The following is a 16,791-nucleotide window of genomic DNA, read 5'->3' as shown; positions in this document are numbered from 1 at the left end:
ACACTTCCTGGGTGACCAGGGCAGGTCCCAGTCCCTGTTTCCGCATCTGCAAAGTGGTGGCTATAAAGCATTGACTGGAACCAGACATCCCCTCACACGAGTCCGACACCACACCTCATCCTGGGAATTTTAATGTACGTGACAAAGTTCTCTGAGATGTGCCCTCCCAACACTCTGCCCCTCCGTCTGCTCAGGGCAGGACAGGGGGGATCCTTATCCTCCTCTAGCACGCGCCTCCTCCTGGGTGGAGGGAGACCTGCTTGGTTCAGAAGTACGAGGAGCAGCAGCTGTGGCCAGAGTCACCAGAGTGGAAGATGGGGATACTCTGGGCACAAGGAGGACAGGAGCCAGTCTCTCTAGGAGCTGACTGGCTGGGGACCATGGGCCTCTCAGGAGGTCCTGGGCCAGAGAAGGAAGGGCCCTGGCCTCATCAAGGCCAGGCTCAGTGGACGCCGAGATGCACAGGTGTGGGCCAGTCAGGCCTCGTGGGCTGTCTCTGGGAAGAAGATCTCTTTGCATCTCCGCACTGTGTCCTGAGGAGAGACCACGCTGTGGCCAACGGTCCGGGGATCAGCATAGATCTCAAAGTCGTTCCCGCCCTGCACACGGGGAAGGGCAAAGGAGACCCTGAGGTGGTGCCTGGAGGAGGAGCTTCCCTCCCCTCACAATCCCAGGCCAGACCCCAGGAGGAGCCACCAGGAAGTCCATGTTTACAGCCCTGCCCTGACTTGTGTGACTTGGAACCAGTGTCCAGCCCTCTTTGGGTCCTAGGCGCCCAATCTGCCTAATGGGGTTAGTGGGCATGGGCGGTCCTCCAGGAGCCCCCCAAGAGGTCTGCTCTGTTGCCCTGAGTCCAGGCCTGGACCTCCAGTGTCTGGGTTGTGGGGAACCTGAGGGGGCTGCACTCACAGGGCTAGTCTCGTTCCCAAAGAAATGAATGGTGTCGAAGCTGTCCTGGTCCAGGCTGTCCAGACAGTAGCGCTTGTCCCAGCCCTCGGGGAAGACGTCAAAGCTGATCATGCCTCCTGTGGGGCAGACAAGGGGGCTGCTCATTCCTTCCTGGGAGCCTGCCTAGTGACGGACTCAGGTGCACAGGGATGAGGCCCTTAGAGCACTGGGGGAGCCTCACCCAGCCAGCATGGCCCAGTGGGACGTCTGGGGGATGAGCACAGTGCCCAAGGCAGGGAGAGGCGAGGAGTGGCTCAGAGAACTGGAACAAGTTGTGGCCTGGGCTCCAGGTGAGGCCCTGGGTTGTGTCTGGAGGAAGGAGGAGCCCGGGGACCCTGTGATCAGCACAGGCTTTAACTGAGCCTGGCAGCTGGTCTCGCCCTTGGCCACTGGGTGAGGGGGAGTTTGTGGTCAGGGATCAGTTGTGTCAGCCATGTGGCCGTCCGGATGCGCTGCCAGTGGTGGAGGGGAGCGGGTGGGTCTAGAGGCCTCTGCCTTGGCCCTGGGATGTGCAAGTAGACCGAGCCCAGGAGGCATGAGGAAGAAAGCTCAGCTCCCGGCATGGGGAATCTGCCTGGGCAGGAGGTGCTGGGCTCTGGCAAATACTAAACCCCTGCCTGCTTGGAGCTCAGTGTGCCTTGTGTGCCCTGAGGGGTGGGCTCCTGGGCCAGGCCTCTCAGGTCCACTGTGGGATGGACATACCTCGGGAGAACCTCAATCCCTTGCCGGCAAACTCTGTCTTCAGGGCTTCCACAAACTTCTCCCGGATCTTCTCCTTCTGCAGAGGGAAGGGTGCAGACAGAAGCTCAGGAGGCCCAGCCCTATGCTAGGCCCTGTCCACACAAGCTCATTGGTCCTCTAGGTGGGTCTGACCCCCACATTACAAATGAGGAAACAGAGGTTCAGAGAGGGACTCTGCCTTGTTCAATCAAGGTGCCCAGCCATAGTGGCAGAGCCAGGGCCTGATCCGGAAGGTCCTCGAAATGAACCTGGCCAGATGCCTGTCCATGGGTGTGGATGGGGTATTTTGAAAGAGGCCTTCGAGCAGAGGTGGGAGGAGGAAGGCCCCAGGGACAGGCAGCCCAAGTCCTCGTCACATGTCCACCTTAGGGCACAGTTCAGACCCATCAGCTCTGCCCAAGATAACAGCAAACTGAGGCTCAGGCACCAAATGAGTGTGAGAGGCCAAGGGCAGAAGACCATGACCAAGCAGCAGCAGGTCCTCCCAGCACTGGTGTGGCATAGGACGCTGATGTGGCCTCACAGTGGACCCATTCACTGGGCATGTTCTGTGCGATTCAGCAGGACCCAGGAGAGCCCCCACCCCTGCCCCTCTGAGCAGCACCTTGATGCGTGGAGCAGGGAACTGTTGCTCTGGGCCTGACCCTGCTGAGACCATAGCGGGCATGGCAGGCCAGGCCTGGGGGGGACCACGGAACATGCAAGCCTGGCCACACATCTTGGCTTCTGGGCCGGGAGGGGGGCGGGCATGGGAACAAATGGAAAGGAAGCAGCACTGAGCTCTATGGGACAGTCAGCTCACAGAGGACTGGCTTGAGAGGTTTGAACACATTCTGGGGCACCAGGGGCCACTGAGGATTTTAGGGCAAGGGAGCAGAGTGACTAGCACCACCTTGAACAGACTGGGCAGGGCTGGAACACAGGCAGGTGGTGTGGTACCTGGAGAGGCAGCCCTGGGATGCCACAAGATAAGGGCATATAGGACCCTACCCGAGACCTAAGGACAGGCTGCCAGGGCTCCAGGCTTGCCTGCTGTGTTGTGTGGCTGTGGGCAGGTCATCGAAGTCTCTGAGCCTATTTTCTTGGTTAAGCATGGGGAAATGATTAATGAAGAGGGTGCTTCCCTCTTCTGGGAAAACAGATATAAGGGATGGGACACCTGCTGGCTCTGGCTCTGCCTTCCCAGTGGTTGTGTGGGCCTCAGGGAGGCAAGAGGCCCTCCAGAAGCCCTTAACCACTCCAACCAGAAAGATCCCTGTGGCTGTGGCCATGCCTACAGAAAGCCTCCAACACAGGGTAGGAATCCTGTCGCTGAGCCCCTCCCCTCTCAGAGAAGCACCAGTGGGCAGCGGGCTGCATCAGTCTTCACTCTGCAGCCCACAGCCTAGGTGGCCCTGGGTATGTCATTTCCCCTCTGAGCCTTCATTTTCACGTTCATAAAATGGAATTAATGCCACTTGTTTCATAGATTCAAAGGCATTCCCTAGGCTGGGTATGGCTCAGCGTCGAGCACTGGCCTGGCATGCACGAGGCCTGCGCTCAACCCCAGCACTGCAAAAAGACAAAAAGTGCTTCTGGGCACTTGCTGTGTATGAGGCACACAGGACCCATCAGCCAACAAGTCACACAAGTCTGTGGAGATGATGGTTTTGGCGAGAGCTGATAGAGGAACTGAGATCTTAAAAGTAGACGGTGTGGGGGGTCAGAGGGCAGCGGTGGATGCTGGGGAAGCTAAGACAGGGCAGCGGTGCAGGACTGACAGAGGTGCGGTGTGAACATGAAGCTTGGGAGGGCCACCAGAAGGTGACATGTGAGCAGAGCTAAGGAGGTGAGCGGATGAGCTGGTGGGGGCTGAGTCTGCACCCTGGGAAACTGTCTGCTAAAGCAAGGAGGCCATGGCTGCAGCAGGGGGCAGAGGGGAGGGCAGCCAGCTGGTGAGAGAGAGCACGCACAGGGAAGATGCCCACCATCCTGAGAGGGCATGGCGGACGGGGCAGATGCACATCCAATGCCGAGAGGAGGCTGAAGTGGACCAGGAGCCGGCAGAGCCCTCAGGGCTGGGGAGTCTGGGAAGGACTGCCAGCAGGGGTGGGGGGTGACGACATGTGTAACAGATTGTCAAGGGCACTGCTGGAGAGCAGACCGGGCTGAGGGGGCAGGATTGGGGGCAGCCTGGGGGACAAGACAGTAGTCTGGGGAGTAGGGTGTTGGCCTGCAGCTGAGCAGACTTGAGGCTGGTTCCCGAGGCTGAGGGAACAGGAGTTGTTGGATCCTGGACACTATGGGATAGGAAGGTGGCAACGACACACCCTAGATGTTGGCTTGGGGAAGGAGGTAGCTGGGGTGCAGGTCATGAGGAAGGGAAACCAGCAAAAGAAGGGGCCCATAGCAGTGATACATGGCGATCAAAAGATGCTGGTTCAGCCGGGGCCACCCCCGATCCCACAGTTCGCATTACTGAGAGAAAATAAAGGCTCAGAGAGGTTGAAAGACCCCAGACCTACAGGCCTGCACTGGCATAGTGGGTGGCACCTTGTCCAGTTCAGAGAACTCGATCCTCTCCTCCAGGGTGCAGCTGCGACCAATGGGCGAGATGTTCAGCATGCCATTCCGGAACTCGATGAAGGTTCCGCTGGTGGTGAGGAAGGCCCAGGAAAGGAGGGCGGGAGCCAAGGAGAATGAGAGCCAGGGAGAATGAGTACAGTCTCCCTGACTTCACAGGGGACAAGAATCACCCACTGCTAAATCAGGAGCCCAGGGCTGGGGTGCAGCTCTGTGGTAGGGTGCTTGCTAGCATGATGCTGGGACCATGCCAGCATCACCACGGGGGGTGGGAAGCCAGGGAACTGAGTCCAGGTTCCATCTGGGAGACCCACACTTTTCCTCCCTTAAGTCCCAAGTTCTGGAGCCAGGCCAGATGGGACCTCACCGCTTCTTGGGCAGTCTGAGCAGGGCCATGTAGCTGAGGCAGAAGTTGATCAAGTCCTGTAGGAGTTCTTCTCCCAGGTGGTTCTGGATGGTCTGGACAAGGAACACAGGCTCTCAGATGTGGCAGAGATCTCTCCCCAGACCAGAAGGTACCTGTGCAACGTCCCAGTGGGGAAAAGTGGGATACTGCTGGCTAGATCCTGGGGGTGCTGACCTGCTTGGAGAGCAGCCGTCCATGCTTATACTGCACTGTCCCGTTCTCAGCAAACACATAATCAAACTTCTCAATGACTTCAGGGCCACACAGAAGCCAGGGAGAAAGAGAGAGCATGAGATCAGCGCCCGCTTTACCCCGAGCAAGCAGAAGAAGCCTGCACTCCTGGGTTTGGCCTTCAGAGCCCATGGGTTCCATACTGAACCTGCTTCTCCAGCCCTCCTCTCCTTCCACAGCTTTTCCTTTCCCATGAGCCAGTCACTCCTCCAGCTCTTTATATGTTCCCCCTAAGGTCCTCTGCTTATCCTCCAAGATCCAGCTCTTTCCTCTGGAAGCCTTCCAGGACTCCCAGCAGGGGGCGCCATTTCCACTCTGTGCTCCCACAGCCCCACAGTAGAGGAGACTCCCCTTCTGGGCTTCCCTGTTCCCTGGGCTGACTGCCTTGGGGAGTTTTCAGCTCTTGCTGCCCACAGAAGCTGCTGGGGTGGGTGGGCTGGGCTGCAGAGGGAGCAGGGCCAGGATGCTGCAGCAGGGTTTGGGGGGTGGGGGTGGTGATCACCTGGACTATGGTGGGGTGCTGGAAATGGAGACGTAGACAGGAGAGGGAGATCATTTTGGACACAAAATGGAAAAAACAAGGGGATGTGGGGAAAAGGAAAATTCAAGGAAGTTTCTGGTTTAAGGAACTAGAGGTTATCAGCTGCCACTTAGCTGAAGTAAAGGTTCTGGGATCCAAATCACTTCCTGGGAGACTTAGTCCACTGTTAGAAATGGGATGATCTCTCTATTCTGGCCAGGATTACCTGAGAGCTTTAACACCTGGTCATCTATCTTGCTTTGCTTTGCTTCCCTTCCCCACTTCCTTACTTCCTCCCCCCACTCTCTGTGTACTGGTATTTAACCCAGTGGTGCTTTACCATTCACCTACAGCCCCAGCTCCTTTTATTTATTTTGAGACAGTGTCTTATTAATTTGCTTAGGTCCTCACTAACTTTCTGAGGCTAGCCTGGAACTTGAGATCCTCCTGCCTCAGCCTCTCATGGCTGGGATTACAGGTCTAAGCTACTGTGCCCTGCAACACCTGGAAATTTTCAACAAATCATAGCCACTATTGATTATGTCCATTTTTTTAAAGCTGGGAATTCTCATCTGAATTCTACCAGACTTTTTTTTTTTAAATATTTATTTTTTAGGTGTAGATGGACACAACACAATGCCTTTATTTTTAGGTGGTGCTAAGGATCGAACTCGAGTCCCATCCATGCTAGGCGAGCGCTCTACCGCTGAGCCACAATCCCAGCCCCAATAATGCCCATTTTAAAGAGGAGGAAATCTAGATTCAACAGGGAGTCATGAGAATGTAAACTGCAGAAGGTCAGGATTTGGTCAGACTTGTTCCCAGCCCCTGCCTGGCCACTGGCTCACTCAGTGCTTGTTGACTCAGTAAGGGGGCATCTGGCTGCTGCTTCTCTACCTCTTTTGCCCCACAGAAGCAGTACAAGGTCTTTGAGGTGCCCAGGAATATCCTGACTCCCCAGCTCCCTGTTCCCTCCACCCTCACCACTGGAACAGGCTCCAGCCCACTCCTACCTTCATCCCCATCTCCCAGCTGCTCAGCAATCTTGGAGTAATCGGAGCCACCCACCACTCCAATCTGCACCCGACTGCGCAGCTTCTGCAGGAAAGCTGATACCTCAGGGTCAATTTTCTGCAGTGGGGAAGGAGGAAGAGAAGGATTTTGACTCAGGGACCTCCACTTAGCCCCCACTTAGTGCTCAGAATCAGGGAGCTCACTTTCTACCTGATGTTAGTCACTAGGCGCTGAGCATCATAATCTGAAAATCAGGAATGATCCAAAACTCAAAACTTTTTGCTCACTGACATAATACCACAAGTGGAAAATTCTATTCTTGACTTAATCTGATGGGTCACGGAAGCACACTAAAAATATTATATGTTGACCCAGTTATCCCGCTGCTCAGTATATACCCTAGCACTTAGAATCAGCATACTACAGTGATATACCCACATCAATGTTTATAGCAGCTCAATTCATAATAGCTAAGCTTGGAACCAACCTAGGTGCCCTTCAACAGATGAATGGATTAATTAAGTGTGGTACATATACACAATAGAATATTATTCAGCCACAAAAAAGAATGACTTAATGACTTTTGCTGGTAAGTGGATGGATCTGGAGACTATCATATTAAGTGAAATAAGCCAATCCCCAAAAACCAAAGGCCCAGGGCTGGGGATACAGCTTAGCTGGTAGAGTACTTGCCTTGCATGCACTAGGCCCTGGGTTCTATCTTCCTGTGACTTGCTTTTCTACCAAAAGCAAGTCACAGGAAGGCACATATAGTATAATGCCAATTTATCTCTAAATGATAAAAAACAAAAACAAAAAAACAACTACAAAGGCCCAGTGTTCTCTCTGATACATCTCTGATGCTAATTCACAACAAGGAGGAAGGGAGGAAATAGAAGTTCACTGGATTGGACAAAGGGAAATGAAAGGGAGGGAGGATGGGAATAGGAAAAACAGTAGAACAGGGGCTGGGAATGTGGCTCAAGCGGTAGTGCGCTTGTCTGGCATGCGTGCGGCCCGGGTTCGATCCTCAGCACCACATACCAACAAAGATTAAAAAATAAATAAATATTAAAATTCTCTCTCTCTTAAAAAAAAAACCAGTATAATGAATCAGACATAACTTTTCTATTTTCATATATGACTATACTAATGGTGAAACTCCACATCACAAGAATGGGATCCTAATTAGAATAAGTTATACTCCATGTATGTATAACATGTAAAAATACACTCTACTGTCATGTACATATCTAAAAAAGAAAAAAAAATTTCATTAGGCCCTGGGTTTGATGCCCAGCACCAAAAAATAAAAAAAATTAAAAAATAAAAAAAAGGAAAAATATAACATTGCCTTCAGGCTATGTGGCAATGTGTATAAGGTGTGTGTGTACTGTTTCCAGTAGTGGGGATTTGACCCAGGGGCACTCTACCACTAAGCTACAATTAAACCCCATTTTTAAACATTTTGAGGCAGGGTCTTGCTAAGTTGCCCAGGCTGGCCTTGAACTTGTGATCCTCTTGCTTCAGTCTCCTGAGTAGCTGGGATCATAGGTGAGCGACATCCCACTCAGCTATATAAGGTATATGTGAAACATGAATGAATTTTGTGTTTAGCCCTATGTCCTAGCCCCAAAATATCTTGTTGTCTCATTATGTATGTGCAAATATTAAAAAATATGAAAAAAAATCCAAAAATATCTCTAGTCCCAAGCATTTTGGATAAGAGATACTGACTTGTCCCTCACTTGTTTTGATGTCTAAAACTAAATGTACCTTAATTCAAACTCTGACTCAAGTCCCTAACAACAGGATGACCTTGAGCAAATGGCTTTGTCTTTCTTTCCCTCAATGTCTCTTCTGTTAAATGGGTACATAGTATACAGGGGCAGCTGTTAGAATTAAATGGGATAATGTATCCAAAGGACTTGGAAATGAAAAACAATGAACTGGTGACTGATGATGTGAAAAGATTCTCCTAATGAAATGTTAGTGAGTTATAAACTGAATTTTCATCCATTTAAATATACAAAATGACAACATCTAAAGTGGGTGACAATGCAGGGAAACAGGCGCTCTTGGATACTGTTGGGGGAATGCAAACTGGTATAGCTGTTTTGGAAGGTAATTTAGCAGGATCTATTAAACTTAAAATTCATATACCCCATCACCTGGAATTTCCACTTCTCTTGCCCAGGTATATACGGAGGTTCATAAGGGGTATATTTATAATAGTGAAAAAACTGCAAGCAACTTACATGCTTGTCAACAGGAGAATGACACACACCTACTCTACTGCAGGTACTCAGGTAAGGCAGGCCTGTGCTTCAATATAATAGGATCCCAAGACACGATGTTAACTACCAAAAGCAAGTCACAGGAAGGCCCATATAGTATAATGCCACTTAATTAAAAATAGCCTTACAAAACAATGCCTAATATTTTCACTGGGCAAACAGTTCCAGATAAAGGTCTGGAAAGAAGCCACCCAAGCAACTTTGGGGAGGGGGCTGAGCCCCTTCCTTGTGGGTTCGGAGGGGACTTTAGCCTTCCCTATTATATTATTTTCATTCTTTACGAAAATGAATGTGTCCTGTGAACACATGTATAATTGAAAATTTACTTTTGAAAAAACGCAAAGCACAGGGCCTGCAGTGGACAATAAACAGGCAGTCCTTGTTCAGGCTGTGGTGATACAGCAAAGGGTGGGGGGAGGTGTGCCTAGGCCCCACCACCCTCCCTCCAGGCTGCCTTTGGCTCCAGGATCCACACCCAGCAAGGGGGCTGATCCCTTTCCAAAACCCCATCCCCAGCCCAGGCAACTTGGCTGGAGGGGAGGGGAGGGGCCATGGGAGGCTAAGACCGGGGTTCCTATCAGCCTCTGCCCAGAAACACACCCCCACTACTCCTGCTACGGGAGGAGCCTCCGGTGGCTCTTGGGGCCCTCATGCTGGAGGGTGGAATACCCACAGGGTGGGCACGAGTGAAGCCTGCTTATTCATGCATCCAGCTGGTGAGGGTGGGTCTGAGGACTCGCCCACGATGAGAGCAAAGGGAGAAAGCTGGGTGCGGTGCAGAGGTCGGAGGATGGTCCCACGGGTTGATTCGGAAGGAGAACTTCACTTCCCTTCTCACTGTGCCTCAGTATCTCCATTGTAACCACCTCCAGGTTTATGGAGCCCCCGAAAAAGGAAAGCAGCCCTCTGCGCTCCATGATACGGATGGAAGGTGGGCGGGTGGGGGCTTGAGAAACTAAACGCAGCCTCAGACCTGCAAACTCAGGGGCGGGAGGGCTCCGAGAGCCTCTTGCCCTCACCAGAGGGCGACGCTGACATTCCGGCGCGCGCCAGGCCCTGCTGGGACCATGGCTTCAGATGCCAGCTTCGACTACTGGTGCATCCTAGGGCTGAGACGGGGTGGGAGCCCCGGAGCCAGGCCTCGCCGTACGGAACCCTCCTGGGGAAAGAGCCGAGCCCCCACCCACAGCGCCCTCCCTCCAGGACTGGAACTAGCCCCAGCGCTCCCGAGAAGGTCAGGGCATGGACGCCCGGAAGGCTGGGGCACGGGTACCAAGGTCCCCTTCACCAGGGGAGCTCGGCCCTAGGAGGGCAAGGGCGGGAACCGCTGCATCCCACACCGGGACCGGGAGTGTCCGCGGTCACGCCGCCGCAGGCCCCATGCTTGCCCTCGCGGGTCCGCGTGACACTCCGGGCCGGGGATTCGGAACGTCGGGGCGCTACCTGGCGAGCCGGCGTGAGGGTCCCGTCCACGTCAAACAAGCAGAGGACGCGCTCCTTCCTTCGGGCGCCCTCGGCGGTGACAGCCATGGCTGCAGCTCCGCGTGCCGGGCGGAGTCACTGGATGCGGCCGCCCAGGTCGCGCCGGGCGGAGGCTGGACGGGGCGGGGCCGGGAGCCCGCCAGGCGGTGCCGCGCTGAGGGGGCGTGGCTAGGGCGGGCCGGACGGGGGCGGGGTCTGGGCCCGCCGAAAGGAGGCTGGAGCGCTCTGGCGGGGGCGTGGCACAGCGTCCCGCGGGCCGGAGGCGGGGCCTGAGCCTGCGCGCGGAAACGGGTCTGCGACGACGGCTGCGGAGGGATCCGGAAGGGCGGGGCAAGGCGCGGCGGGGCAGGTCGGACTCGCCCTCGCCGCCGCCAAGATTTCCAGGGCAGTCCCTTTGCCCTACAAGGCTTGAACTGTAAATCTCCTCATGGCTCAGGCTTTGGACTTTGTCTGACAGCCTTCCTGATGTCATTCGGTGCACTCCTAAGGCCCAGCTCTTCGTCCACCTCCGTGAAGTACCCTGTCCAAATAGGGCGCCGCCTGCAATCCCAGCTGCTTAGCAGGTGAGGCAGGAGGAGCGCAAGTTCAAAGCCAGTCACAGCAATTTAGCGAGGCCCTGTCTCAAAATAAAAAAGGACTCTGGGTGTGGCTTATATCTTAAAGGCCCCTGGGTTCAATACCCGATCCACCGCCCCCCCCCAAAAAAAAAGCCTGCCCAGATCCCACTTTTTTTTTTTTTTGTACTAGGGATTGAACCCAAGGGTGCTTTACCACTGAACTACATCATCAGCCCTTTATATTTTTTATTTTGAGACAGGGTAACTCTGAGTTGCTTAGAGCCTTGCTAAACTGATGAGGCTGGCCTCGAATTTGTGATCCTCTGCCTCAGTTTCCCTAGTCGCTGGAATTACAGGCAAGCGCTATTGATCCTTGTTTTGCTGTTTTATATATTTCTATCTCCCTATTCTTACCTGAGAAGGAAAGTAACTTTGAAGTGACTAACCTGTTTTTTATTTCTGCTTTCTTGGGCTCTTCCCTGTCTGTAAAACCAACCTACTGCCAAGCATGGTGCCCATGCCTGTGATCCCAGGGACACCTTGAAGCCAGATTTAAAATTAGGTAGTCAGTGTAGTTAGGTAAATCGGGTCTAATATCAGTGAAATCTAAAATGGCGGCCATACTGATAATGGGAAATGCAGGACAACTCATGGAATGTTAATGAAGTCCCAGAAAGGCCCTAGGCCAAAGTCCACCCCAAAGAAATGTTAATGGAACCCAGGAAACAGCCCACAACAGATTTGGAGATAGCCCATCCCAAAGAAGTGATAATGAAGTCCTTCCTGCCCAGATTACTTGTTTGGCCCACCTGTGTCCCAACCCTTCCCACCTACATTACATCACCAAAACTATAAAAAGGGGAGACAACCGCACTTCCACGGATTCCACCTCTTGGGTCCCCTTCTTCCTCCGGGTGAGGGTGAAGTGTTTTCTGCTGTCCTTTAATACACTTCTAATTTCTACTCTGACCTTGCCTTGGTGTGCTTCTTTGGTGTTATTCTTCAACATTGGGGAAGCAAGGACTCGTCACCGGCCAACAGTGGTAACAACCTGAGGCAGGAGGATCCTAAATTTGAGCAGCCTCAGACCTGCAAACTCAGGGGCTAGAGGGCTCCGAGAGCCTCAACTAACTGAGACCCTGTCTCAAAGCATAAAATGGGCTGGGAATATAGCTCAGAGATAGAGTGCCCCTGGGCTCAATCCCCAGTAGTGCAAAAAATAAGAAATATAAAGAAACTGGGCTGGGGTTGTGGTTCAGTGGTAGAGCGCTTGCCAAGCAAGTGTGAGGCATTGAATTCCATCCTCAACACTACATAAAAAATAAACAGTAAAATAAAATAAAGGTATTGTGTCTATATATATATATATATATATATATATATATATATATTTATATATATTAGTATATAAAATACGTATATATGTATGTATATGTGTGTGTATGTATGTATATCAAACCTCTTCTGCTCAGCTCAGTGGGAACACTTGCTCTATTTTATGGGATGAAGTGTTGCCCAATTATTATTAGTAGGAGTAGCAGTAGTACCAGGGATTGAAACCAGGGGCACTTAACCATTGAGCCACATCTCCAGACCTCTTTTTCCACCCCCAATTTTTTTTTTTTTTTTTAATTCTGTAGTTGTAGATGGACAGAATGCTTTTGTTTATTTTTATGTGATGCTGATGATTGAACCCGGTGCCTCACACATGCTAGGCAAATGCTTTACCACTGAGCTATAGCCCCAGTCCCCCAACCATTTTTTTTAATATTTATTTTTTAGTTGTATGTGGACACAATATCTTTATTTCATTTTTATGTAGTGCCTCATGTGTGCTAGGCAAGCTCTCTACCACTGACCCACAACCTCAGTCCCTCCCCCAGCCCTTTTTATTTTTTGTTTTGAGACAGGGTCTTGCTAAACTGCTTAGGTTCTCAGCTGAGGCTGACCTTGAACTTGTGATCCTCCTGCCTCAGCCTCCTGAGCCACTGGATGGGCCCCTGTGCCCAACAAGTATTGCCCAATTCTAAAATAGAAAATGAGACCCACTTAGACCCTCAAAATTACTTGTTGTAATTCTGTCCTTGACAGCAGTTTGGGTCATATACACCCACATACTTATGAAGGGTACTGCTGCTCACAGTTCCTTTGGTAGACCTGGTTCTTTTTCTGTCCGGTAGTAGTGGTTTCCTGCAGAGATCATCTGAGTCAGAGTTTGGAGAATTGCAGTTTGGTTCCAGCTAACTTTAAGGATGTGGACAGGTCATCATACCTTGCTGGGCCTCAGGTTCTGCATTTATATAATGGGGATGTAAACCCCACCTGACAGGAGTATGAAAGGTGAGATAGTAAAAACTGATATTTACCCATCCTCTGGCATGGGGCAGCCAGCATACTGGATGCTTGACCACATATTTTCACTTGCTCTGGGAGCAAGTCTAGGAGGTGCTAATTCCTCCACCTGCTGAAGAGAGAGGGGTGTGCCTGACACTTCACAGAGCACCCAGCAGCCGCAGTTCAGCCAGGTGGAGTCAGAAAAGGTAAGGGAAGCACTTACTGCAGGTGCTATTTTTTTAAAAAAATATTTATTTTTTAGTTGTAGTTGGATACAATACCTTTATTTATTTATTTTTATGTGGTGCTGAGGATCGAACCCAGGGCCTTGCACATGCTAGGTGAGTGTAACACCGCTGAGCCACAACCCCAACCCTGCAGGTGCTAATTTTAAGAGGCATCAAAAGTTCTGTAATCAAGCTGGGCCCAGTGGTACAGGCCTGTAATCCCAGCTACTCAGGAGGCTGAGGCAGGAGGACCTCAAGGTCAGGCCAATGTCAATATCTTAGCAAGATCCTGTCTCAAATTTAAACAACAATTTTAAAAATCACAGAGGAGGGCTGAGGATGTGGCTCAAGCGGTAGCACGCTCGCCTGGCATGCGTGCGGCCTGGGTTCGATCCTCAGCACCACATACCAACAAAGATGTTGTGTCTGCTGAGAACTAAAAAATAAATATTAAAAAATTCTCTCTCTCTCTTCTCTCTCACTCTCTCTATAAAAAAAATAAATTAAAAAAAATCACAGAGGAAGTAAAACTTGCTTACCATGTGTAAGGCTGTGGGTTCTATCCCTGGAACTAAAAAAAAAAAAAAAAAAAAAATTCAGTAGTCACTGGGATTACAGGTGTGCACCACTTGCCTGGGTGTCAAGATAATATTTTGATATAATATATATTTTTTTCATCTGTGAACAAAGTATGAAAAAAAAATTAAAGACAGGATCAGTGATGGAATATGCTGAGAGGCCATGTTGGAGTCAGAGGTCAAAGGAAAAGTCAGTCTTTTTCCAGGCCCTGGTGGCAGAGTTTGATTCTTCAACAATATGTTGTGCCTGACACTCCTCTGGGTCCTCGGAACACTGCCGGGAACAAATTAAGGGTCTCACCTCCCAGGGGCTTTTGTATGTGCTGTTGATGTGGACAGCTAACTGTTTTGTTTTTGTGGTGCTGAAAAGCATGTGGTCTATCCCTCAGCTATACACCCAGCCCTGCTCTGTCCTGACCTGCTCTGAGTTGGTTCTGGCAGGGCCTGTCTAGTGCCCCTGGATGGGACTGGAATTACCCAGATTTAGTCTATGATACCTCACAGGTGATCCCTGTTTCACTGGTTGAATGCAGTTTCCTGGAACCCGCCCTTGGCATGGGTATCAGGTAGTTCTGGGATGCTGTCCACCAGGTAGGATGAGGTTTTGTCTTCCTAGAACTGGATCCACCTTTCCAAAGACAAAGATAAGTTCCCTTGTCCCCACACCCATGCCTTAGACTGCAGAGAACTAGTCTTCTTACAACACAGTTTCTATAGCTTCTCATATGAATTTTCAACCACAGGCATTTCACCTGAAACCCAGGTGACTGGCTCTGAAGCACAGACCCAGGGATACCAGAGGGGGAAATCCCTGCGGCCTCCAGTATGTCCCTTTAACTCATCCTTGGCAACTGGTGCTCAGATGGGGCCCTGGGGAAAGGAAGGAGCAAGACAGGGAGGGAGGACTGGCCAGAAGGGTGGCTTTGAGAGTACCAGAGGAAGCCAGGACTGAACCAGAGGGCCTGAGACCCCAACCTGGCAGGGTTCTTTTCAGGAAAGAAGACCCTGGGCTCTTCTGAGACAAACACGAGCCTGAGGTTTGAAGGTTAGTGACATTCATGTTTGGTGGCCACGGTGTAGCTCCCACTTTGGGCATTTTTCTTATGTTTCCCAATCTCTCTCTGAAGTACCCAAATTCAAGAGGTAGGTGCTGACACCAGAGAAATGCAGTGATTTTCCTAGGGTCACACGCACAGTCAGGATTCCCGTCTCAGTTCTGTACCCCAAATCCTATGCTTTCTCCTGGCTCCTCCCTGGTGGTGCAGGCAGTGTAGAAATCAACACACTGAAAGAATATAGGGGCTGTTGACTTTCTTTTTCTCTACCTGGAATGTGACTTTTGAGGGGTGGGCAGCCTCTTCTGTGTTGCTGGGTTTGGAGGTGGGCAACCTCCGTGTCAGTTTGGTGGGCTACTCTTCCCCGCAGCTGGCCTTAAGCAGGTGCCTTCCACTCTCAGCCTTTCCTCTTCTAGGTATGGGGCCAGCAATGCTGCCAGGAAGCTGGGGGGAGTAGGGAAAAAGGTGTTTTTAAAGAGGCACTGCAAAGGGATGTCACGGTTTGTTTTCCTTTTCAAAATACCTACAGGGTTTACATTGTTTTCACAATAGATAATTGAATTTGAACACTTGAAGGGCAAAGGACGCATGCTCAGAGATGGTGTTTGTTGGAGAGAGTGGAAGCTGTTGCTGGGTTGGCTCAGGTCCCATGGGGCTCTTAGCCAGTGGGGACAGATCAGTGGTTTCAGTGGATGAGAGCCCAGCCCCAACTACTGGAAGAACTTGGTTAAGTTCTTTCCTGATTGTTCAAGCCAGGGGTGGGGAGAGGAGTCACACTAGGAGGGATCTTTGGGACCATCTGATACACGGTTTCCTACAGATCAAGAAAAAAGCCCAGGGAGGGGAAGGACTTGATCAAGGTCTCAATCCAGGTGGGCTGGAATTGAGGACCAGTTTCTTTTTTGATGACCTACCCCCTCCAGCCGATGTCTGTTCAATGCTGGGTTGGTTGGAGTGTGCGGGAGGCAACCCGGGGGTCAGGCGGACAGCTCTCGTGGGAAGAGGACACCGCTGGTCCCAAAGCGCTGAAAAAGGGATCCAGGTGGAGCAAATGTGGACTGAGCCATGGAGGTTGTGAAACCACCTGCGTGACAAAGGACTGGCAATTGAGGCAGGGCGTGGGGTTGGATCATGAGAAGGGCCTTGATAACGTGAGGGCAAGGCGTTTGGCTGTCACCCCGTGGACTCTTACTAGACCAAGCAGTCACCCAGGTATGTGCGGAACTCCGCATGTCCGGAGTTGGGCCGTGGGCCGGGCCGGGCCGGGTATGCTGGTCCACAGCACCCCCTGGTGTTCACCTCCCTTATGGCCGCGTGACCGTGCGCGGCTCTCTCCAGCTGATCCTGCACACCAGATCAGTTCCAGCCGCTTTCCATCTTTCCAAAGCCTCCAGCGCCTTGGTCAAGGAATCACGTTCAGTTGTGTGTCAGACCCTTGCTGGGCTCTTTGCCTGCCCTCTTGTTATCGGCAGCCAAACCAGGAAACCTGCCTGGATTGTGGCTGGCCGTGGACTCGCATAAGAAATAAGGATGTAGGGGCTGGGGATGTGGCTCAAACGGTAGCGCGCTCCCCCTGGCATGCGTGCGGCCCGGGTTCGATCCTCAGCACCACATACCAACAAAGATGTTGTGTCCGCTGAGAACTAAAAAATAAATATTAAAAATTCTCTCTCTCTCCTCTCTCACTCTCTCAAAGAATAAAAAAAAAAAAAAAAGAAATAAGGATGTAAAAAGGAAAAACGATTTTCCGCAGTTTAACTTTCGGGAGGAGCAGAGGCTAGGAGGATTGCAAGTTCGAGGCTAGCTTTGGCAACTTGGTGAGACCCTGTCATAAAATAA

The 16,791-nt window shown here is 51.5% G+C and overlaps 1 protein-coding gene across 1 annotated transcript; it reads right to left on the bottom strand.

The window, feature by feature from the left end:
* Positions 1–115: 115 nt before the first annotated feature.
* Positions 116–10,336, bottom strand: Pmm1 (phosphomannomutase 1). Its single transcript, XM_026405965.1, has 8 exons — positions 10,163–10,336; positions 6,422–6,539; positions 4,832–4,908; positions 4,619–4,710; positions 4,222–4,321; positions 1,651–1,726; positions 910–1,025; positions 116–599 (listed from the first exon to the last, which is right to left on the bottom strand). Exons 1-8 carry the CDS (start codon positions 10,247–10,249, stop codon positions 477–479), a joined length of 789 nt encoding a protein of 262 aa, XP_026261750.1. The 5' UTR covers positions 10,250–10,336; the 3' UTR covers positions 116–476.
* Between the last annotated feature and the right edge of the window lie 6,455 nt (positions 10,337–16,791).

Source organism: Urocitellus parryii, chromosome 5 (assembly GCF_045843805.1).
Source record: "Urocitellus parryii isolate mUroPar1 chromosome 5, mUroPar1.hap1, whole genome shotgun sequence".
Taxonomy (NCBI): domain Eukaryota; kingdom Metazoa; phylum Chordata; class Mammalia; order Rodentia; family Sciuridae; genus Urocitellus; species Urocitellus parryii.
Note: the sequence above shows the minus strand (reverse complement) of the source record. Positions and strands in the feature narration are given on the sequence as shown.

What these genes read in the sequence shown, in the direction of transcription:
- Pmm1 (XM_026405965.1), bottom strand. Translation starts at nt 10,249, where the DNA reads ATGGCTGTCACCGCCGAGGGCGCCCGAAGGAAGGAGCGCGTCCTCTGC. An exon ending in GCTGGGAGATGGGGATGAAG is followed by an intron (nt 4,909 to 6,421) that starts GTAGGAGTGGGC and finishes GTGGCCCTGAAG; the next exon opens with TCATTGAGAAGTTTGATTAT. An exon ending in GGGATTGAGGTTCTCCCGAG is followed by an intron (nt 1,026 to 1,650) that starts GTATGTCCATCC and finishes TCTGCCCCACAG; the next exon opens with GAGGCATGATCAGCTTTGAC.